This window comes from Argiope bruennichi, chromosome 2 (assembly GCF_947563725.1).
Source record: "Argiope bruennichi chromosome 2, qqArgBrue1.1, whole genome shotgun sequence".
NCBI classification, from domain to species: domain Eukaryota; kingdom Metazoa; phylum Arthropoda; class Arachnida; order Araneae; family Araneidae; genus Argiope; species Argiope bruennichi.
The window spans coordinates 101,757,669-101,781,035 of NC_079152.1; the positions used below are offsets into that span (position 1 = coordinate 101,757,669).

The 23,367-nt window shown below is 26.6% G+C and overlaps 2 protein-coding genes across 2 annotated transcripts in view; one reads left to right on the forward strand and one right to left on the reverse strand.

The window, feature by feature from the left end:
• LOC129958933 (protein HID1-like) overlaps nt 1-11,057 on the reverse strand; it is a 30,391-nt gene extending 19,334 nt beyond the window's left edge. The window contains exons 1-4 of the mRNA XM_056071681.1: nt 10,861-11,057; nt 8,435-8,648; nt 2,282-2,400; nt 1,575-1,619 (exon numbers count right to left, since the gene is read on the reverse strand). Coding sequence (XP_055927656.1) covers nt 1,575-1,619; nt 2,282-2,400; nt 8,435-8,648; nt 10,861-10,926 — 444 coding nt within the window. The 5' untranslated portion in view covers nt 10,927-11,057. The remainder of the gene's footprint in view (nt 1-1,574; nt 1,620-2,281; nt 2,401-8,434; nt 8,649-10,860) is intronic.
• Nucleotides 11,058-11,399: 342 nt separating this feature from the next.
• Nucleotides 11,400-23,359, forward strand: LOC129962422 (TGF-beta-activated kinase 1 and MAP3K7-binding protein 1-like). The gene is made up of 9 exons (XM_056076183.1): nt 11,400-11,550; nt 16,690-16,767; nt 17,611-17,744; nt 18,490-18,727; nt 19,959-20,097; nt 20,209-20,437; nt 20,537-20,672; nt 21,904-22,071; nt 22,916-23,359. Exons 2-9 carry the CDS (start codon nt 16,699-16,701, stop codon nt 23,294-23,296), a joined length of 1,494 nt encoding a protein of 497 aa, XP_055932158.1. The 5' UTR covers nt 11,400-11,550; nt 16,690-16,698; the 3' UTR covers nt 23,297-23,359.
• The last annotated feature ends 8 nt before the right edge of the window (nt 23,360-23,367 follow it).

The window sequence follows — 23,367 nt, forward strand, 5'->3', positions numbered from 1 at the left end:
CCGCAAATACTCTTTTGCGAATGAGAATCTGCACTCTATATTATTATATAATATTCAGATATGTTTCTATCAGTAAGGCATGAGACAAAAACCTTCCAAATCATAGAGATAATTTATTTAATGATCAATACCACAATAGATGCCATTGGCAAGATTGAATTAATTTGGTGTGCTTAAGCTCATGTTTGATAGATGCCATGCTAATGAGTAAATACCAATTATAATTCATTAAAAATTAAGCTAAATGTTGGCATTTTTTTCTTGACAACATCAAAATTATTAAAGCACAAAAATAATCTTAAAACGATCTGAAAAAATTTTTTAAGATAGAAAGCTTTTCTATGAAATCAATTAAGTTACTATACCATTTATTTAAATCAATTTTTACATTTATTTTACAGCACAGATCTTTAATCTGACACTCCCACTAATTCGATGCAGTTGTTGGCGCAAGTTATTTGGTGATGATTCCATCTTTCTGTTGAAACCTTCACTCTTTCAGTATATGATTTGTATGTTTAATGTGCTCCTATTCAATGCCTTAATTATTAATTTTTCCCCTAACATATAATTGGCTTGTTTTCCATATATGTAGAAAAACGTATAATTGCATAATTCAATGATGACCTATATGAATATTTTCTATAATCTGACAGGAGTTTGGTTCTCAAATATATCAGATTAGAGGGAGTCAGTCTTCTTTTAAATGTTAATGATATTCATATTACTTTCATTTTCACTAAAAATACTATTTTTTTTTTTTTTTTTTTTTTTTTTTCAATTGCTGATAAACACAGTATGCAGATTTGTCTTTTCTCCCCAATAACAATTTTGCAAATAATAATAGTAAAAAGTTTCTTTTTAAAGCATGGCTTAATTATTTTTTTTTTATATTCATAATAATCAGATACAAGAATTAATCTGAAAAGTATGCAATAATGACTATTTATTATTTGTATACTTCTAAGCATTACATGTATAAAAAATTTATGGTTTTACTTTCTTTATAGCAGTGCACCAAAATTTTTGTGGAATCAAACAGATGTTCTCTTAAAGTATTATAAAAGTTATGAAGCATTTTTAATATCAAGCAAAAAAAAAAAAAAATCTTAAATGATAATTAATCAAATCAATTAATTATACATATTTTATTATTGAGTAAACTGATAATTAATTATCTCCTATTTTGGATTTAAAGCTCAACTTTTAGTTGAGATGGCAAAGTGAACTTGTAAATTGCATAGCACAATGAATGAAACAGGTCTAAGATTTTAAAAATAGTATAAGTTTATCAACATTTTAAACTATTTTGCAAGAGGAACCATTAAGACCAAGTCACAAATAAGATATTTTATTTAAATTCTTCTTACACGATAATTTTAATAGCTAGTTACCAAAGGTATATAATTAGTAATGTCTTATGAGTAAATTATTATTTAAAAACTATACCTATATATAGAACTTTATAGTACAATATAGAAATATAAATAGCCTATATAATATTAAAAAAAGAATATTTGTTTGGTAGATGATAGGAAAGATAAATGTGAATCTCAATAGTTAAAAATACTTACACAAAGTGCACTGATTAAAGATTGTGAAAGAGGCATATTTTCTCCCTATAATGGATAAACAGAAATTCCATTAATAAATATGCTTTAAATTATTTTGACATTGAAGTTGAAATATATTTTTAAAATTCGAAGAATTAAAAAACAATTCAATCGACAAAATTTCAATTTAAAACATCAAGTTTGCACTGGTAAAATTAAAGAAATAATTTTAAAAAGGAAAACTAAATCAACTTTATTTTATTTGCTCAATATTATTTATTTTAATTAAAAAAAAAGAACTGATAGAAATGAATTAAATTTTTAAAAATATCCAACATAGTTTTTTTAAAAAATTAATACATTAAAAGTATAATGTAGTTTTAAAAAAGTTCAATGTAACATTTTGGATTTCATTTAATTTTGATTTTTTTTTTTTTTTTTTTGTATTATATTTCATACTATCATATACATCATTCTGATTTTTTTAAGGCAATATTCTGTCTAAAATCATTTCGGCATTTTTTTTTAATTATATAAGAATAAACTTTTTAACAGAAATATATTTAAAAACATTTACAAATAATAAACTGATTTTTTCAGTGTGTCATTTTTTTGTTTTTCCTTCAAGTGGTAGTTGTTTCTCACAAATGAAAATTAAAAATATATCCTTTAATGATTTAGTAATTTTTCAGTGTTTAATAGCTATACATCACATTAAAAATACAAACCTCACTATCTGTTTCATCACAAGATTTGCCAGGAAGACTTGACCAGAAAAAACCTCTCCAATCAGATTCTTCAAATATGTAGGGCAGAATTCTTGTCAATAGTCTAACACAATTCAGTGCTTTAAAAAAAGAAAAACAGAATAAACATATTTGTTTCAATCATATTCCATTATTACCAACAACAGATGGCAACTGAAAAACAATAAAGACTCAAACAGAAATTTTAATTTGATTTTGGATCTTATGATATAAAAGCAATTAGATAAATTCAACTGCACAAAACAAATATTTAAAATTATAAGTTTTCAAGTTTAAAATCTTTTTTTAAATCTGAAAAAGTTTAAAAGTGAATCCTCTTCAAATTATAGTCAAGCTCCATTCTGACCGACAGGTCTTAAATTCAGATTCATATTTTTCAACACCATTTTTATTCATACAGGTTATCAAAATTGTACATAAAACACAAAAATTCAATCTATATATTCATTATTATTATCCATATTGTGAAAAATGCATAATTAGTATACTATCATCAATGCTGTAAAAAAATAGAGCGTAAAAATTGTTTTATTTTGAAACATATTTTTTTTAATCATAACTATGGATTGTCATAAGTTGAAAGAAAGTACAAAGAAAAGTTATTTTATGGATTTTAAGAATTCACTGGGCAATGAAATTTTGAAAGGTAATATAAATATAAAGTTGTTGTTGTTCGGAAAAACTGTAAATGCTGATTGTTGCAGTTTGGTCATTCTAAAAAGATATGAAGAAATCAAATGCTCTCAGAACAATCAAAGTGAACTTTAGAGGCAAATGGGATGGAAAAATATATACTTTTTTGATTTTATAAAAAGGTAAGAGTTGCAAGTTAGGGTTGATCATATGACGTTTATTTTTTGTTTCAAAATCCTGTTGAACCTATTTTTAGTATAAAGAAATATTTTAACGAGTTTTCTGATGTAATTAATAAGCAGAGCAGCACTAATTGTGTTATATTGGATTTTACCATTAGCAACATGAGAAGGTACTTAAGAAACTAACCTCCCCCAGAAGTATCAACATTAGCAAGTGCTCATGATGATTGTTTCGAGAGATTGCAAAATTAAGATATCTATGCAGACAAACCTTTTTTGGAAAAAAAAAAAATTCTTTCTCTCTCTTTGAAACAAGCAAAATAAGCAGAAAATGCTTTCAAATGATAAATGAATGACAAAAAAATTAATTCTTCTACAAACTGCTGTCTAAATTAATAACAGAAAAAAAATTTCTAAGTTCAAGTATATGTTTTATTTCAATACATTTAATTTTGAGCAGTCAAATGTCAAAATAAATAACTCATATTTTTGCATATAATCCAATTTACATATGCAATAAAATCTTTACAATTAAAGAAACATTTTTTAAATATTTTTTTAAAGAATACCATTATAATGTTATATAAGAAAAATAAAATTCCTAGCTTACAACTTGCTTGTTTAAATAGTCATAAACTTCACAATAAAAAATATTAACAAAATATAAGCTACTTTTTCATTAATTTGATAGCAGTTTTTCCAACAATAAATATACATATAAAATGTCACCATTCAGTTAGGAGCAGCAACTAAGACATGCAAATCTGATAAGTAGGATTATTATATATAGCAAAATTAGTGAAATAATATAGATTTTAAGATACCAGTTGTTATATTTGGATAATTATTATGGCTGCCAGTAACCAAATCTAAAATTTTTTAATGCTTTAAATAGATAAACAGCCTGAGCACAATAATAGCATTTGGTTATGAATACTGTAGGACTATAGAAGATACAAAGAATAAAATAAATTTTTAAATTTAAGTGTTTATAAGCTGACTTTGTTGATTAGTCTATTTTGACTGAATAAAGAGACAGCCCATAGTTATAAATGTAAAATATGTTATACTTAGGATATTTTAAATCCTACAATGTGACAAAATTTAACAAACATTTATGTAATTTTATAGGAATTTCATAATTTTGTGTTTTAAAATCACAAACTAAAATTGGCAAATAATAAAAAGATAACAATTTCTATATTTCTAGGGTTGAGTGATACTGTATCAATCCGATATTTTGTATCAGGTATCAGCAAAAATCTCATATGACTAAGAGTATCAGTTCTGGACTTGAAACATTATCTCCTTGACTTTATTCATTTTTGATCACGTGATCTTACATAAATCTAATATGAAATATTAGATTTATATAGTCAAATTCACCATTCTGCCTTGTAAACACTTTTAACATGCATGGTTTTCCTCTATTATGTATATTTCATCTTCAACCAACCTCTTTAAGTCTCAAATAATGGTGTATATATCACTGAAGACATTCTTTCTCCTGAACTAACTATAACAACAAACCTCTTCCTTTCCTCTTTTCACCAGAGCATCAATCATTGTCAAAATTAAAGCCATCGGTGTATTGTCAACCAACACTGAACCACTTCTGAAGAAGCAAATTTGGAGTCATATTCGTATCGGTATCAGCTATCAATCTTTGCATAAGTGCAAGAAATGATTACTATTTATACCCGGAAATGGTTTCATTCTAACTAAAAAAGAATTGGTTACAGGCTGTATCAGGAACAACTGAGAATCAGAATCCAGTTGCATCTGGTGCAGCAAAACCAAGAGTTAACCCAATTTTATACAATTTTCTTCTATAATTTTATATCTATATTAGCATATTATAAAGGTTGTCATCAATAGATAAGAAATGCATAATATTATTGTAGACAGGGAGCGTAGTGATAAACTGCTGACAAAATTAAGTACTTTTAAGCACCTTAGCCCCCAAAATTAAGCACCTTTGTATAAATATGCATATGTATACTGTGTATTTTCTAAGCATAGTATTTTTTTTTTTCTGTTTTATAATAATGCATAATTTTTATTGAAAAAAATTCTTAAAAATTAAATTTAAATGCTTATTTTTAGAATTTTAATATTTATTTCTGTATTTGCACAACATCTATAGTAAAATTATACCTTTTTGGATTTGTCAAAAGCATAGAAATAATCATAAAAATGAAAAAAAAAAAAAAAAAAAAACTATTAATACCAAAAAAAAAAAAATTATGTCAATTTTATAAGATTAATAATAAAGGTCTGTGAACTTTTCCAACATTTCTTAAAATAAAAATAAAATATCAGATAGATACATCATTTCTGAAAATGGCAATAAAGATGCAGAAGCTGAGCATGACCACAAATTTTGTATTTGATTTTTATAGAAGCAACAACAATTAAGATCCAACATGGCTGGGGTGGAAAGAGTATTAAGTAATCATTTTAAGTAGTACTCAATCTATTAAGTAATTTTATTTGCAATCTTATAAAGCTAAAAACTAAAGCATTCCAATGGCTATCATCATACAACTGGGTAAAATGAAATGAAATTGAATATAGAACAATGCCATATTCAAGTTTTTAAAAGAATATTTTAATAGAAAATAATAGCGGTGCTCACAAATGATCAGACTAAAAAGAAATTGACTTATCGCTTCTTATTCATAAAGTGCAATAAAAGTCTTTTTTGAATGTTTAACGTTCCTAAAATTTAATGGAAATCTGCTTTTTAATCAATAAGCAAAAATTCTTACTTTAAAAAAAATTGAAACAATATACATATATTTTCTGAAGAAATAAAAATGCTTTGACAAGTCCTACTTTTCATAAATAACAAAAACAAGTCAAAACAGCTCTGTAGTTAAAAGTAAAAAGGAAATAAATCAGCCAGAGCGCCTCACCAAAACTTTCTCGCATATTGCTGGGAAATGCGTTGCGTGGCATTACCGTACCTTATGGAATATTAACACTAGACGTGAATTAAATATTTTTACTGTTTCTATTGTGTGATCATTGGCAAGTATTTTGGGATTAATCTCTGGCATAAGGTTGAAAGTATCAGAAAAGCAAATTTGGATTTTAGACACATTTTTCCCAACTGATTAAACCAAAAATTTGACTCAAAACTACACTTATAATCACAAAATTACATATAAAATTTGTTATATTTAAGTCGCTATATTTTTTAGTAATCGCATTTACATATTTCTGAGAGTACAGATGGACATGTGGCGAACTCCTTGCTGGATTTGGCTCAAAATTTAACAGATGTTTATATAATAGATACTAAATCTGTGCATCATATTTTAACTGCCTAGCTCTCTTCATTTTGTAGTTATCATGCCAAATTATATTCGAACAGTCAGACAAACAGATTTCCTCTAAACGCATGTTGCTGAAAATTTGATTGAAATCTATAAGCTTGGTGTGAAAACCTTATACCAAATTTCATAAATCTAGCTCAACACATTTTTGTGTTATCTTTATTACAGAAAGACATTTTCCAAAAATGTGTTTTCTAATTCAAAGAGGTATAAAATGTGGAGATTCACTAAAATTGCAAGTTCGAATTTTTTGACAATTGCAATATTTTTTCTAAATTTTGTATACAGAAAATAAAAATGCTAACTGAAGAAATTTTTTTTTAAATGTCATTCTTGAAGCCAGAGCAAGACAATATATTGCATTGTTTCAAAATTTAACAAAACTAATGAAATGAAAAATTTTATTCAATAAACAAGCTTTGAAATTTTTTAAAAATTTAAATAAAAGCAAAAGAAAGCATTTGTTTCCCCTTCTTTTACTACTGTTTTAACAACTGCAGAATAATGTGAGTCAATGATTTGAAGAAGCTCTATCATTTTGAATTTTGAACAAAATTTTTGTTTACTCAAAAGCTATTCCTTTTTTAACCTATAAAATAGCATTAAAATAATGTTTATGTGATAATATACTTTGATGTTATGATGACAACACATTAAAATTCTATTTTTTAATTAAATTTTGAATTAAAAGTTTAAGAATTCCGTTCTTAGTGTGCCTCTAACACCCAAAAAACAACTTCCCAAATTTCATGCTCCTAATTTCAATGGCTTAATGCTGGGCGTTGCTCAGGACAAGACTTTATGTATAAAGAGAGATTATATTGGGAAAAAATTTTTATAAGGGCTATAAAAAGAAAAAAAATCATTATAAAATGATAAAACCTAAATCCTGAAAAAAAAAAATTCTAAAATTATTTTATTTATTTCTTTAAAAATATTTAAGAACCATATCCAACAGTTCCTTTTTTTCTTAGTCAAAACAAATTTAGCAAGATTAGTCCAATAAATGAAAGTGTTCCAAATGGATGGGAACATTAAAAAAATACCGCGAAAGATATCACAATCATTGAAAATTTAAGGCTTCAAGTTAAAATTTCATCACGAGAAATTACTAGATTTCACGGGATTGACTAACGTAATTACATACCACAATTCGATATAGCGGCATCTAGTACAATTCAAAATAGTACAATTACAATACCTGTAGTTGGTCGTTCAAGTGAAGTATGGCATATTACTCCTTTCTCACTGCACCTTCCAGATAACTGTTCCAATATTTTAATAAATGGCAATGCATGTTGTTGAAGAAAATGGGAGAAAAAAAAAACGAACAAAGGAGGGGAGAAAAGAAAGTAAGGGGGAAAAAAGAATCATTAAGTGTTATCTTAATATGTACTGGAACCTCTGGAATACTTTTTAGAATTCTTCCCTTTTGTTGGTTTTCTTTTTTGATACATCTGGTAAACAAACCATTACGACCATGATCACGAATTTTCATATTCAATTTGCGGGAAACAAAACAAAACAAAAACTTTCTTCGTCTTCACGTGGAAATTAAGAACTTTTTAAGGACCTTTTGTGAAAATTAACCATTTTTAAGCTGCTTAAAAATGGTTTCCAAATTTAAGAACTTTTCATGATGCTACACACCCTGTGTAGAACATTAACTACTTTTAGTAAAATTATTCATTTTATCATAATCTTTTTAATTTATTTACTAATTCTTTTGATTTCTGTTTCAAGATATACTTCGAATAAAAAAAACAAATTTTAATATTTAGTTTAAACACCTCCATGAACAGCATCAAATAACAGTGTTTAATTTAATATCTGAATTAGATTCTTTTTTTAGTACAGTAAGTGGAGAAATGGTAAAATTAGTAAACGCAACTGCTGTGAAATAATAATTGCTGAGTAGATAAAACATTCTTACTGCTATATAAATAAGAATCAGTTACCTGTTTGTTGCTGTACGTGAGTATTGCATAGACTGTCAGCTGCAGCTACAAGTTTTTCAACAGCTTTATAACATAATGTCGCCAAGTTTGAAGGGGACTCTTCACGTAGAGCTCGTATTTCAGCTGCTGGGATGAGTGTAAACACATCTTGTGCACTCTGGACACTTTCTGACCAGAACTGATCCCAAAAAACATCATCCTTTGCTTCAATAGGCTAAAACAATCAAATGAAGTGAAACTTTGAAATATATGTATTTGACACATAGGAAAAACTTCATATTATGCATAAGAAGATCCAAAATGAAGATTGATTTTATATATTTATTTCTAAAGACGACATATTTAATTTCTTTCAAAAAAGAGTTTGAAAAAGTATGAAACAACATCTTTGGATATTTGGGCACTAAAATAATAATAATTTTTAAAAAACTTTCAAAAATGCATTTAAAAAAAAAAAGAGAATGCTTTAGCCTGCATCCTGGAGTAGGGATAGCGAGTCTTCTTCATGATCTGGGCATCCCGGGTTCGAGTCGCAGTTCTGACACGGTTGTTCCGTGTTCTATCTGTCAGGTGTGTGAATGTGCCCCATGTAAAAAGGGGTTGTGCAAGCAAATGTGACACATGAAATAGCTAAGTCGTGCTCTTGGCCCTAGTTGGTACTACTGAAAAAAACAAGAGCCGCTCACTCAACTTAAATCGCTGACAGATGACTGTCAAAGGACTTGTAAAGTGCCATAAGTTGCAACACAACAGAGAATATTTACTTTTAACAAAAATCTCATATGGTGTTTTAACTCTTAAAAAAATAACCCACAAATTTCTTTGCTAATATTAATAAACATAAGAAACAAGAGAGTATATAGTAGTTAAAATAGAAGAAAAAAAATCATTCATTCTTCTTTTAAAATTGTATAGTTTATTCACAAGCATTAATATCAGACAATTCTATTTTCTTTTTTTTATTTAAGGATGATAAATAAAATAAAACACTAAATTAAAGCTAACCAAAGAAATCGAGGAAGTTAAATTTTACAATAATAATACATGAACTGAGGAACTTAATTTTTGTATAATAATAATTATTGCATAATAATAATTTTTATTTCCATAGAAATTAAAAATGAAATTTAACACACATGATTTTATATTAAGATATATTACAACACAAACAAAAGCATCAAAGTTCTATCTGTATTAAATTGTTAGTCATTATAACAGATTTTTACTTTTGTCATTAAATAACTGAATTTTAACAACCAACTTTCACCATGGAAACACAAGTCTCTATAATTTTTACAAATTAAGTTTTAGAGTTAAAAGAATAACCTAGATTATTGTTTTCTAAGATATAAATGAAGAATATCATATATGCCTTTATTCAGTTTTAGACCTTGATGTAAATCACATATTTAGAAGTAGAGTTATGATTTGCATAAAGAGTGGTTTAATCCAAATACATGATAAAATTATTGCAATACTGTTGAAATGGAGATTATAAATATAATTAAAACTGATTGTTAAACTTGTTGCAATATATTTACAATTTTTCCAATGATTAAAACTCTACCACATTGTAATTTCCCAATGCTATTCAAAGTAATGATAAAACAGTCAGTAACAAAAAGAGAGGAAAACTGTTTTAAAAGTTTTTTTTTTTTTTTTTTTTTTTTTTTTTTTTTTTTTAAAGCCTGTGTTGGAAAAATAATTCCAATAAACTAGAAAATTAATTTCTATTACAATGAAACTGTTCTCCTTTGCAATAAAAAAAATAGAGAATTATTTCTTTAAGATCATAAATTATTATTAAAGAGTATTTAAGAATTAATTATTCATTAGATTTTAATAGGTTTAAAAAGTTGTTCTACATATCAAATAATATGTATATAATAGTAAAATTTTTATTAAATAATATTATTACGTTTCAGAGATTTTTAAAAATTAATGATATAATTAATCATGCTTGGCAGTAGAAATAAACAATTCTCAGAAAATTCATAAAGTTTAAAAAGCTACTATTTTAGTAATTCTACAAATTTTAGTTAAAAACTCTTTGAAATGCAAGACTGCTAAAAACCAATATATTTCTTAAAAAATGAGAGAGAGAGAGAAATGAACAGAAATCAGATACGTAAGAAAAAACTGTGAATCTCGAATGTACACATTTCCTCATTCCGAAAATAAAATCAGATCTTTTTCTCTTTTTTTGAAATAAAATGTTGTAAATGGAAGATGAAATGAAAGTTATTTATGGAAATAAATAACAAATGCGTATCATTATCTAATGCGAGTAAACCGGTATTAACAACTCATCAACCGATTCATTTGTTTTTTTCTTGTTATCAAGAAATCAAATAATTTAATTCTGTCTTTACTATACATAATTTAAAAACAATTAAAAATATTTGTCTAACAACTAATTAATATACCTGAGTCTTTGTAGTTAATTGAATAACTGCTTTACGAAAATTCAATTTCGTATCTGTGTTCCCCATTGTTGTTTACCGCAAGTAATTGTATTTTAATATAACCTATGCAATATGTTAGATTATTCACGTTTCATATTGACCACATCACACAGCTGTCACTCGCCTCGCCATATTCCAAAATCTACTGCAACTGGTTTCTTTTTGCGAACTTCGCCATATGGTAGCAAACAGAAGTTTTAATATTTATGAAACATAAAAGCATTCTATGAAAATAAAAAAATATTAAATGGAAGCAAGTAAAAACTTGAAACGATTATAATTTTATTTCTTGATCTCCTTTATAAAAATAATTTTATTCTTTTATGGACGACTTTCCATTCACATAAATTTTTTCGTATAATAGCTGAGTTTTTATTTAGTCCAATATTTTTTAAGAAAATTTTTACTTAACTGCAAGTAGGAATTCTGCTTTTGGTAAAAAAATAAATCAATTAGACAAAAATTTTATTCATATCTTATGAAAAGAAATGAAGAGAAGATAAGGTAACGTTGGGTTTGTTGATTTTCCTGATTGTCTGCTCAGATGTTTTACCTGAGACGATGAAAGAAATGAAGTATTAAATCAATTAACATGCCTTAGTATTTCTAAGGCTGTATCAAAAATTGATTTGTTTTGATATTTTATAAGAGGTATAATATTATATTCTTATCTACCCCGATTGTTTCTTTAAAATGTATTCATTTTTTTAAAATATATATTACCAAAGTCTCTTTGATCAGATTTACCTTTTTATTTATTTAGCAAAAATATCAAAATATTTTTTATTTAAAAAGGCCAAGGATTATAAAAAAAAACATTTATATATTTATATAATATTGTGGTTAAAAAGAAATCTTGATTTTGACTTTTTTCAGTGACTTTATACCCAATTTAAGATAAATAGTGTTTTTAAAATTCCTTTTTTTGTGTTGTGCATTTAAATATTATTAAAATTTATTTATTTATTAATTAAAAATAAAAACTTATCATCTTAAATTTTATATTTGAAATACTTCTTCTCACGAAAAATAGACTCCCATAATAAAAATTTATATATTATGAAACTATTTTTTTGTCACAATATTTCAGCTTTCAAATTAAATAAAGTAGAATTTTGTATAAAAGAAATGGCGTAGGTAAAAAAAATGAAATCAATAATTATAGAAGATTGTATAAATAATTAAAATTACTAGATGGCTATACTTTTTTAGATATCTACAATGGTCATATCTGCCTTAAACAGCTGTAAAATACACAGTGATAATGAATTTCAAAGCTATTTTCTCTTATGAAATATTTGTGTGTGTTGTGTTTTCCCATTAACTGATTGTATTTTGTGTGTGAACAAGTAGATTATTTATTGTTTTTAAAATGTACATATGTGTATTCCACAGCATTCTTTCCAACTACCTAAATTATATACTTTAATCCTTAACTTTTTTGGCTCTTAAAGGCATGTCTTCTTTAGGTGGCAGCCATTATAATCCTGATATACTAAAGTTATTTAATTTACTAACATCCACCTTTTACTTTCTCCCCCACCCTAACAAGAGATTTCTGTTGGAATCTTTCTTTTAGTTTCTCATTGACATCATAATATACAAAGTATTGACTATTTATTATAAACTAGCCGCCTTTGGCAACCAGGAATCTTAATGCTCGCTAAAACCTTAATCTTTTCGCCAATCTTAATGCTCGTTAAAATTTGTATAGTTAAATATTTTATGTAACTCCTATTTTAATAGCTTCTTCATCAAAATATTTTAAAGCTTGAAATTTTGATAGTCATATAATTCATTCATAATATTATAAAGGCCTTCAGCCATAACGTAATATGTATATCCCTAATTTTCTGTTAGCTCCCGTAGAATTTATGCTTTAAATTAAAGTGGAAATGGTTAAATTGCAATTAATGTAAGAACATTTTTTACTGAGACGAAACATTTTTTTAAAATATGAGTACTGAAAACAGAGTCGCTGAGTATTTAAACCTTATGGGCACAAAAGGTTTCTACAAAATTTTCTCAGATTCAGCATGAACAGATCAATTAATTAACAATGTTTAGTTTTAAATGCATCAAGCACTCAGAAAATAAACAGAATCGTTTGAAATAATCGGCCAAAAATATATTAAACCTATCCTCGTTAGTGTGGGGGAAAAAACTGAAGCCTTACTCATTTGGCAGTGGGGAAATGAAAAGATTTCTCGGGCGGGAAAGTTAGTATTTAATTAATAACTAAAATTCTAATTAAAAATTCAAAAAAAAAGGACCCCAGGTGCGCATTTCCAACCTCCAAGGTATGCATGTGCCAAATTTGGTAGCTGTAGGGTGAACGATCTGACCTGTAGAGTGCCAACACACACACATTGAGCTTTATTTAAGTATAGAAGATGATAGGTTGTAATTTTGATTCTGTTCTATGAAATTATAACAGTTGCTCTATCTCCTTTACTTTTTGCAGTAACATAATTCAGTTCCAGTTCATAAAATAACATCTGTTGCCCAGCATTTTTTTTTTTTTTTTTTTGCTTTTAAAATTTTGTTAAAAAGAAAAAATAAATTAGCCTTAAAATCTATATAACACCTAAATTATCCATTATCTAAAAGTAGATAATGAAAGTCAGATTCAGAAGAAGAAAAAATTCATATTATGTGGAATGTCATTCTGCTTCTGTACAAGGAAAAATCTGTCCTTATTCAGTAAAAAATGAAAAATTACTCCTTAGTTATTGTTAATATTTAGTTATCTTAACATAAATGAATTGAAGAATTTATCAGATCATAAATTCACTGCAGACAGCGAAATTGAAATGAATTATACCATAGGATATTATCAAAATTATGCTAGTAAAAACAGCCTATTTTTTCTGAATTAATAACAACTGTATACTTAATATTTCTGTTCTGAAAAAACTATAAACTATGATTCTGATTCTCTTCCAATTTGAAATTGTAACATTTTTGCTCCATCTACTTCTGCCTTTTAATTTATTTGCAATGTAATTTCTGATGCCCAATATTTTATGGATTTTAAGACTTAATAAAAAAAAACCTTATTGTACCCTGAAACAAATTATGAATCTAAATTCAAATAAAAAATTTCCTGGTTTTGTAGAACCTTATTTGCCTACTGCTTTAGTAGAAGATAGATCTCTCCTAATTCAACAAAAACTGTATAGCTTCACAGTTAATGTTAAAATTCAATTTTTTCCCTACCGGCAAACTCTGAAACTGGTTCTATGCTAAGGTTGGCTTTTAACCTTTTGAACTAGTTACTCTTTACAGGGCCCTATGTGAAAGAGACCTCTCACTTGTGTGCTACAAAGAAAATAATTCTAATTTATTCAAATTAAAATCATGCATTGCCCCCCCCCTATATTGTTTTTAGTTTAGAACATTGAAAAGATTTTTTTCTTTCTTTCTTTCTTCTTCTTTTTTTCCCTCCCAAACTTTGAAACTTACTTGCAAACCAGTATTGCTGATTTTTTTTCCAGCTGACTGTCTCAGAAGTATACAGCTTTGGCAAAATTTCTCTTTGTTATAAAGTAAATGAATATAAAACTGTATAAACAGCTTTAAAAGGTCTGACGAAGTTTGCTACTTTTATATAGAGAGAAAAAAGGTGTAGCATTGACTGTGACCCTATATCAGAGAGTTAGCTCGGTTTTGAATTTATTTTACATTTATGAGCAGTTGTAAAAAAGAAATAGTATATTGATATAAATAGATTTGTAGCTAGCAAATGATGCTTTAAAAAAACAGAAGTTTATAAATTCTATTAGGACAAATGTCTTGGGATTGCAACCAAGCTTTAAAAGGCTTGACAAAGTTTGCTACTTTTACATATAGAGAAAAAAGGTGTGACATTGACATTTGCCTGTGACTCTATATCAGGGAGATAGCCCAATTTTGCCTTTATTTTACATTAAAAAAAAAAGAATTAGTATGTTGATCTAAATAGATTTAAAGCTAGCAAATGGCACTTTAAAAAAAAACAAAAAAAAACAGAAGTTTATAAATCTTATTTGGACAAATGTCTTGGGATTGCAACCAAGATTTAGGGAAAGACAACATTCCTCATACCTTTTTCAATCCAGCATAAGGCACAAAAGGGGTATTACATAAGGAATATAAGGCATTCTATACTAATCCAGTTTTGAGGGGAGAAAAGAAGTTAGTCAAGTCATTATTATTACAATTGACTTGTCTAACTCATTTTACTACAAATTCATCGATAATTTAAAAAAAAACAAAAAAACTTTTATTCTTCCTGTTGACATAATACTAAAATATAGCCTGTAGTTTGAATTTATTTTGTTTAGTTAAAATCAACAAATGTTGATGGTCATTTTTTTCTTTTTCTTTGGGATTATTTTCAATAATCCCAAAAGAAAAAAATTACAGTTTTTATTATACATTTAACCTATTTTAAATGTATCTGTGCTTTCATCATGTAGAAATACATCAATAGTTAAATGTATCTGTGCTTTGTGCCCTCAATGATCATGAAACCATAACTTCTTAATGCCCTTAATTTAATCAAAAGCTTATTTACCATATATTATATAAAATCAAAAAAGCTGAAATTTTTTTTGAAATCAAGTTTTTACAGTAAGTAATTATTATTTTTAAATTATTACAAATTTTTATTAATATTATTGCTTTAGCCATTAAAATTTCGTATTCTTTATTCATCGTACTTATTTATTAAATCTGTTAAGTATATTAGAACTATCCAATATTGTTTCTAATAGACTCTGAACTTTTTATAAATAATTTTGATGTTGTGCCAACAAATCATAAATCAAATTCTAGTTCTAGAATTAAAACTAAAAAAGACAGGATAATATTATCTGAAATATATTATAGATACTCCAGTTTGAATACCAAAAATCTTACTTGGGGAAAAAAAAAAAAAAAAAAAAAAACCTTTGTCAGAGATCTAATGAAGCCAGTTTAGATGGATGGATTTTAAAATGATTTTATAATATATTAAAATAACCTTATATTCAACAGTTATTTGATAAAACACTGGATTCAAAGAACCTGTAATGATTTTATTTTTCAACTTACTGTTATAAAATCCAATTGTTTTGTTTAAGATTTTCATTTGTTTTCAGATTCTTGTCATATTTAATCTCCACAAAGTACTTTATGAAATTTAGAATTCTAATCAAATTTTTGTTAAATTGTTTAAATTTTGCTTTAAATTATTAAATTGACATTGCATTTAGCATTTCCCTATTTTTAATAATTTTTTATTACTAATTGCCATTATCTTACATATATATATATATCCTGAAAGTTTTGGAATTTGCTTATTGCCATGCTTAGTTCCCATCTTAAGCTTGCTTCAGTATTACCAAAGATCCCTTTTATGCAAATAAACTTCAGCAACCTAATTTTGTCCTGATATTATTATTTTATGTCCCTACTCTCAAAGGCAAGTTTTCATAATAATGAAGGATTCAGGAAACATATAAGGGAACTCAGTTTTTAACAATATTGTTACTTAATTCATTATTATATTTTTAAAAAACTTGCAAGTAGTATTAAAACATTTATCACATGCGATATGATGTGTATGAACTTGCTGGAAAATTTTATTTCTAAGGTTTTTTCGGAATCGCTATGTTTTTAAAAGTATCAGAGATGTTGATGCTCAAATTTATGTTGTAAGTAAATAATATTAAAAATGTCGCTTTATTATATATTTCTTTTTCGAAATTTTTTTTTAATATTGTCTTAAAATAACACATTTGTGATTCATTTTTTTATTTACTTCAGATTTTTAGCATGCCCACAAAAGCAGAATTCAGTAGCATTTCTAGTGATATGGAAGCTTTGCGTCTGAATTATCAAGAGGTATATAATTTTGTTATGTGAATTCCTGAATCAATAACTTTTTATTTTTTATCTTTAATACATCAGTTATGGAATTGTATCTGAAATTTATTATCTGAATTATCAATATGAATTATAAGACATTACAAACTGTCTTAAACATAGAAAAATTGCAAAATTTTTAAAAAAGGATATTTAATAATGAAAACTTCAAATTAATTTTTGCTTTTAATGCAAATTTTTAAAAAAAATTAAGAATGAAGTATTTCTGTTTATTTTAAAATTTTTAAATCATTTTATTAAGCATGCATCATAAATATGTTATACCTTTTCTAAACTATTCCCATAAAGCCAGGCATTCAGAATTATTCCCTGTCACGCTAATGAGTTAGTATCATTCCAAAATCTTTCATCCATGAAACAAAAAAAAAAAAAAAATGTCTTTTACAAGGCATTGGATATCATTTGTCCTTATTATCTCCATCAGTTTTTATTGAACCTTTTTAATTGAACTTTCAATGAATGCAAGTAGAAAGGCAGAGGTTTGGTTTTGGTGTTATATGGCAGGCAGGGAAGACTTCCTATATACTCCAGCAAGGCATATTTTGTATTGCTGGAAATATTGCCTATATGGAATTAATGGCATAAATAGATAGGCTAGAAAATTGAATTTCTTGGAGTGCTACCACTCAATTTGGGAAGGGAAGGGGATTGATTGTAAATTCCTGACTTCATGCTCCTTTTTTATTTAAAAGACTTTAATTTATTCTTACTTCTCACTTTTAATTCTTAATTTAATTTAAATCCTATAAATTTTCTTATTTAACATTTTATTAAAATTTTTTTACATAATTTAATTTGTAGCCAAGTCATAGCTGGACAGACGATTTGCCTGTTTGCATGCTATCTGGTGTGGGATTTTCAACAAATCAAAAATACAAACCAAATGGATTTCGAAGTGAAGAGCACCCTTTCGAAGATAGGAGTTTTCATTTCCGGTTTGTAATTAAATTTGCATATTAATTCTTTATTTAATATGTAATAATTTTTATCATCTGTTATTTCCTTTAAAATCTTTTCAGAACTGATGAATTATTTTTAAAAATTATGAAATGTTTTCTCTAAGAATGGGAACGTGGAATTATGGCAACATTGACATCATGCTGGCTGCTGCAATAAAATTGCTAACTCCCTACTAGCTGCATTATCAACTCACCTTGACTTTTTTTTTTTGTCAATGATAAGATAACTCATTTGATTAAAATGCACACAAATGAATATTCCCTTAATCTCAAATGAAGTTAGTATTTTTTAAACTGAAAAGAATTATGAGTTTTTTCACATATGCTGTTATGAACAATAATTGTCTTTGAGTTACCTTTTTTTTTTAATGTCATTATTATGGCATAATGCCCATTAAAAGGGTTTTCATACATCATGGACCCCAATTCTAAAGTATATCTACAAATCATTGAAGAATTAAGTTTGCGATGTGTTGTGCATAAATGACTTTTGGGAAATGTTTTCCATAAAGTATAAAATGCTATATACACCTGATAATTAGTGCTATACATCATCATTATAAATATTCTTAAAACTGATAATACTTTCAAAACAATCTCACAGCAGGAGGAAAATTAATTTCATGCCTTCATTTGATTAGCACTGTCATTTCCTTCCTAAAATTTATGAAATATATTCTGTTTTATTTTGGTTTTCTTAAATGGCAATTTTTTAAAACAGGTATGATGAGAATACTTATTTTTATGGAGTCTTTGATGGGCATGCTGGTTCAAAAGCATCAGATTTTTCATCCCAGCGAATGCCAGCTGAAATTCTTTTGGGACAGTTGAAAGGAAAAGAATCGGATGAAGAAGTGAGGGAAGTCTTACATCAAGCTTTTCTAGCTGTTGAAAGAAGTTTCTTTGAATCAATTGATGACTTACTAGCAGAGAAAGAAAATCTTCGCCTACAGTTACAGGTATGATTTAGATGTTTTCATAATAGATGATGCATTCAAATTATGCTTATTTTTTCATACATGTGTAATTTTCTGTGAAAGAAATTAAAAGGCAATGAATTTATAACATGTATAAATCATTTAATTTTTGTCCTTTAAAAAATTTGTAAAATTCTGGAACCTAATATATATTTTTCATTAAATACTTATATACAGGGTGTTCCAAAAAAGTAGAACAACCCTTTATTTCCAAAATATTGATCTTGGTTACACTTCCAATTACAAAATTTTATTAAATAAAGTAGATAATTATATAAAAAGACTGGTTTCTATGGAGCTTGAAAATAAATGGTTTAAGAAATTAAATGTAAAAATACCAATTAGCAGATGTTTCTTTTGCATTCTCCTCTGAACACACAGTTTCATGTTTCTATCTTCAAAATCAGCAGTTATATACTTATTTTTAAATTTAGAAGGTCTAATCACAAATTTAGTAAGGAACATTTATTTGTAATATGCAAACATATTTACTGTATTCCACTTTGGTTAGTTGAAATTGCAGCTTCAGCTTTATAAAGATACAAATTGAAATTTGAATATTTAAGATATCTCATAGAAATACTGGAATACTGAATAAGAAAAGAAAACTTTTTGCTTAAAATTTTGTACATGATACTAAGTTAAAAAAAAAAAAAAAAAAAAAAAAAACATGAAAGATTTTAAAATGCTATAGGCTGTATAAAATTGTAATGATGGCCTTAGTTACAGAATATAAATATCATTTTTTTTTTCTGAATTCCTAGCATATTTGTAGTAAGTAAGTGCATTAACAGAATGGTTTAGTGATCACTAACTATTGTATCCTGACTTCCCTAGATAAAGATGGCAAAGATAAAGTTTTAGAGAAATAATACAGAACTTATCAATTTGATTTATTTTTCAAATTACTTTTATGCTTGTTTATGAATAGTCAGTTCAGAATTCAGGAATCCCAAGATTTATTAGTTTCAAAACTATTAGTTAAAATTCATAAATTAATGTAATTAATATTATTGCTCAGATAATTTAATTTTTATGCTAGAAAAATTCCATCTAAATGGTTTAAAAATAGTTCATTTTTCTTCCTTCTACTATAACATGTTTATTAAAATTTGGATCTTGTAGATATAATTTACAATTTCTTGAAATTATTATTGATACAGATTTTATAAACTTCCAATATTTTCAAGATTTATTTTAATAAATTTTTAAGGGACTACGTACTTTTGAAGCAATAAAGCAATATCCAGATATTGTACAGAGACTTAATGCAGTTACGGAAGAAATTCAAAGTGGAAGTACTGCAGTGGTTGCATTAATTTTGAAAAATAAATTATATGTAGCCAATGTAGGTAAGTTTTATGTATAATAAATGTAATTATTTCATATTTCCATATTGACTAATATATTAAATTTACACATTAAGACACTTTTTTTTTTTTTTTCACAAAATCTTTTTTTAGGTGATAGCAGAGCTGTCCTTTGCACTGAAGATAAAAATGGAAAAATTTCTTTCAGTCAGTTGAGTTTTGACCACACATTTTCTAATGAAGATGAATTATTAAGACTTTCTCATTTAGGATTAAATGTTCAGAAGTTAACTCAACAATCTAAACCTGGGCTGCAGAATTGTACACGATGTATTGGAAACTACACTGTGAAAGGAGGATATAAAGAATTTGATAATTTGAGGTATTTTTTAATCAGTTCCTTTAAGATTGATTTAATATGCTTTGTTACTTTCTATTTATGCATAAAATTAATTTTAATTATAATTTAACTGTATTTTAGTGAAGCCGAAGATGAGCCAGTTATTGCAGAACCAAACATAGTTGGTGGCATAAAAATTGATGACAAATGCAAATTTCTTCTCTTGATGTCTGATGGCTTATATAAGTGCTTAGAAGAAGCAACTGGCACATCAAATGTAATAAACTAAAGAATTTGTTTTGTAAAAATACCATAGCATTTCTGCAAAATGTTATTTTTATATATAGTTTTAAAAACACAATATTAATCAAGTCTCAGTATATATATATATATATATATATATATATATATATATATATATATGTGTGTGTGTGTGTGTGTAATGATATTTTAATATCCAAATTAATTTCTTAAATTTTTGCTTAATTCGGCCCATGTCGGGATCATTCTAAAGTGTTATCTTGTTTCCTGACCCCTTTCCACCTTTTCTGTTTAACTAATTCAACTGAAGCTTCGTAAAAATGATACGCTATCAGTTCCACATGCCAAGTGAAAATGATCCCTCCATTGCCCTTGTCAAGGTCAATACGTGCACTGAAATCTCATTTATATAAGACCAGGTATAAAATGTTCAGTTGGCCGTCATTCTTCTCCTTTCGCTTGGAGTTGTTCTGTGTTCTTCGCTCTTGCTAGTAAATAATGCGTGCTTCTCCAAGATAAAATAAAACAACAAGAAAGCGAAAGTCTCTTCAATGTCTTCGACCCTGTCTTCTGCTTTTAAGAATTATATGCTTATATATATATATTGTATAATGTTATTGCTTAATTATCTGCAATTAAGACAGAATTTCGTTGATTTTTTTTAATGCATGCTAAGTTTTTTCTCAAAATACAATATTCCTTTCTGTTGTCTTAAGGAGGGGTCTTGATCATTTGTATGAATCTTGTTCTTAAATTTATCAATTTTTATTACAAAGCTTCAGTGTCTTTCAAATTTTGAAAACTTAGTTTCTTCAGATGCAGATCAAAAGAGAAGATATCTTTGATATTAAATTGGATTTGCTTAAGAAATTCAGTTTTTATCAATAGCCAAATTATTCCAATATATTTTAATTAATACAGTGCAGTAGAGTTTTTGTATGACAGAAAAAAACTTCATAAATAACATTTAAATGAATTCTATGGCATTAATAGTCATTTTATAACAAAAGTTTGTTATGTAATCCAAAAGCATATAATTTGCTGAGGAATACAAAGCGAGATCAGACAAAAGTTCATTTTATTTAGTAAAATCCTCATTAGTTCCTGAAATTGAAAGAAGACTTAAATAATTTAGCATTTTAAGTGGTAAGGCTTTTTATATATTTTGCTTACACAGAACTATTTAAAACTGTTGTGTAAAAAAAAAGAAAGTCGGTAATCAAATCATAAATATTTCTTTTTTTTAGACAAACGCTATGCTTGTAAACATGGTACTGGAGCAGTTTTCTGAACAATCAACTCTGAACGGTGTTGCTCAAGCTGTTGTGGATAAGGCTGTCCGTATTCACCATGATGCTTACATGAGAGACACTGAAACTCCCAGATGCCAAAAACACGATGACATAACATTACTAGTAAGTATTTTTATACCTTCATATGTTTTCATGATTATCCATCTGGTGACCAACTTTTCCATTTATTTTATAAATAATTTTAACTTTCAATAAGCTGAAAGCATTAATTCCTTTTAAAAACCAAGAATTGCATTAAGAAAATATGAAAGCATAGTACTCAGGAAATATATTCATATATTGAATGAAAATCATTTAAATGTTTTGCATCTGTAAAGTTAATGATTTATACCTTTATGTTCAAACTTTAGGCAGAATGACACTTTAAAAACAAGAGTATGGATGAAAATTATTTCCTTCATTATTGGTATATTTTAATAATCATGGCAACTTTTTACGTCTTTTTGTATGAAATAGCATTAAGAATGACAGCAATTAACTTAAAGGTAGTTAAAAATATTTATCAGTTTATAGCTAAAACAACCTATCTTTTCAAGTAAAGATTTTTTTGCCTTTTTAATTATGTTCTTGAACAGAAAACTAACCAAAATTATTTTTCTGTATTCTGAAAATTTAATAGTTCTGCACTGAAATCTTTTATTAACCAATTCAATATTAATTTCCAAACTTTCTGTTTTTAAAAGATTTCATATATTTTAAAAATAATAATTTCAAAAACTATTTTAAATGAAATATTATTCTGCATATTCTAAATACATTTCATAAAATATATAAATAAATGCATTTAACAAATTCAATATCCTATAATGACAACTTATATTCGCTTTTTAAAAGTTACCTTTTAAGGTAGTAACTGTAAATACATGTATGATCTTAATTTATATTAAAGATTTATCGCACGTAATATCAAACTTTTTATTCTTAACTGTGTTTCAATTTTGTATAGGTAAGAAATTTTAATTGCTGTCTCGGAAATAGTGTTAGTACTACAAGTGAGCCAAATCCTGTACTGCTAGCAAATGATACAAGTAAACAAAATGTGTCTGAACATAATACTTTGTCAGACATTCAATCATTAGACACTTCCTTTGAGAAAACTGAATATACTGATGATGTCAATCCCATGACAGAAAATGATGCCATATCTTTGACCAGCAGTTCCGATTCGGCAAGTCGACAAATGTTATTTCAATTTTCGGGTAATATGTCTTTGGATGATGAAGGGCGAATCAAGCCATATGTTGACTTTTCTGAGTTCTTTGTTGCTGTTGAAGAAGCATATAAAAATGGACTTGTACCTGAAGAGTGGCTGAAATCTAGTTCATGATTATTAAATTGTTTTTATTATATTATAAATGTTGTTAAGTTTTTAAGTAAATCATTAAAACAACATGGTGC

Bases quoted from the DNA above. Each gene is read 5' to 3' on its own strand.
- LOC129962422 (XM_056076183.1), top strand. From the start codon at position 16,699: ATGCCCACAAAAGCAGAATTCAGTAGCATTTCTAGTGATATGGAAGCT. The intron at 17,745-18,489 runs GTTTGTAATTAA...TTTTTAAAACAG, and splicing joins GATAGGAGTTTTCATTTCCG to GTATGATGAGAATACTTATT. The intron at 18,728-19,958 runs GTATGATTTAGA...TAAATTTTTAAG, and splicing joins ATCTTCGCCTACAGTTACAG to GGACTACGTACTTTTGAAGC.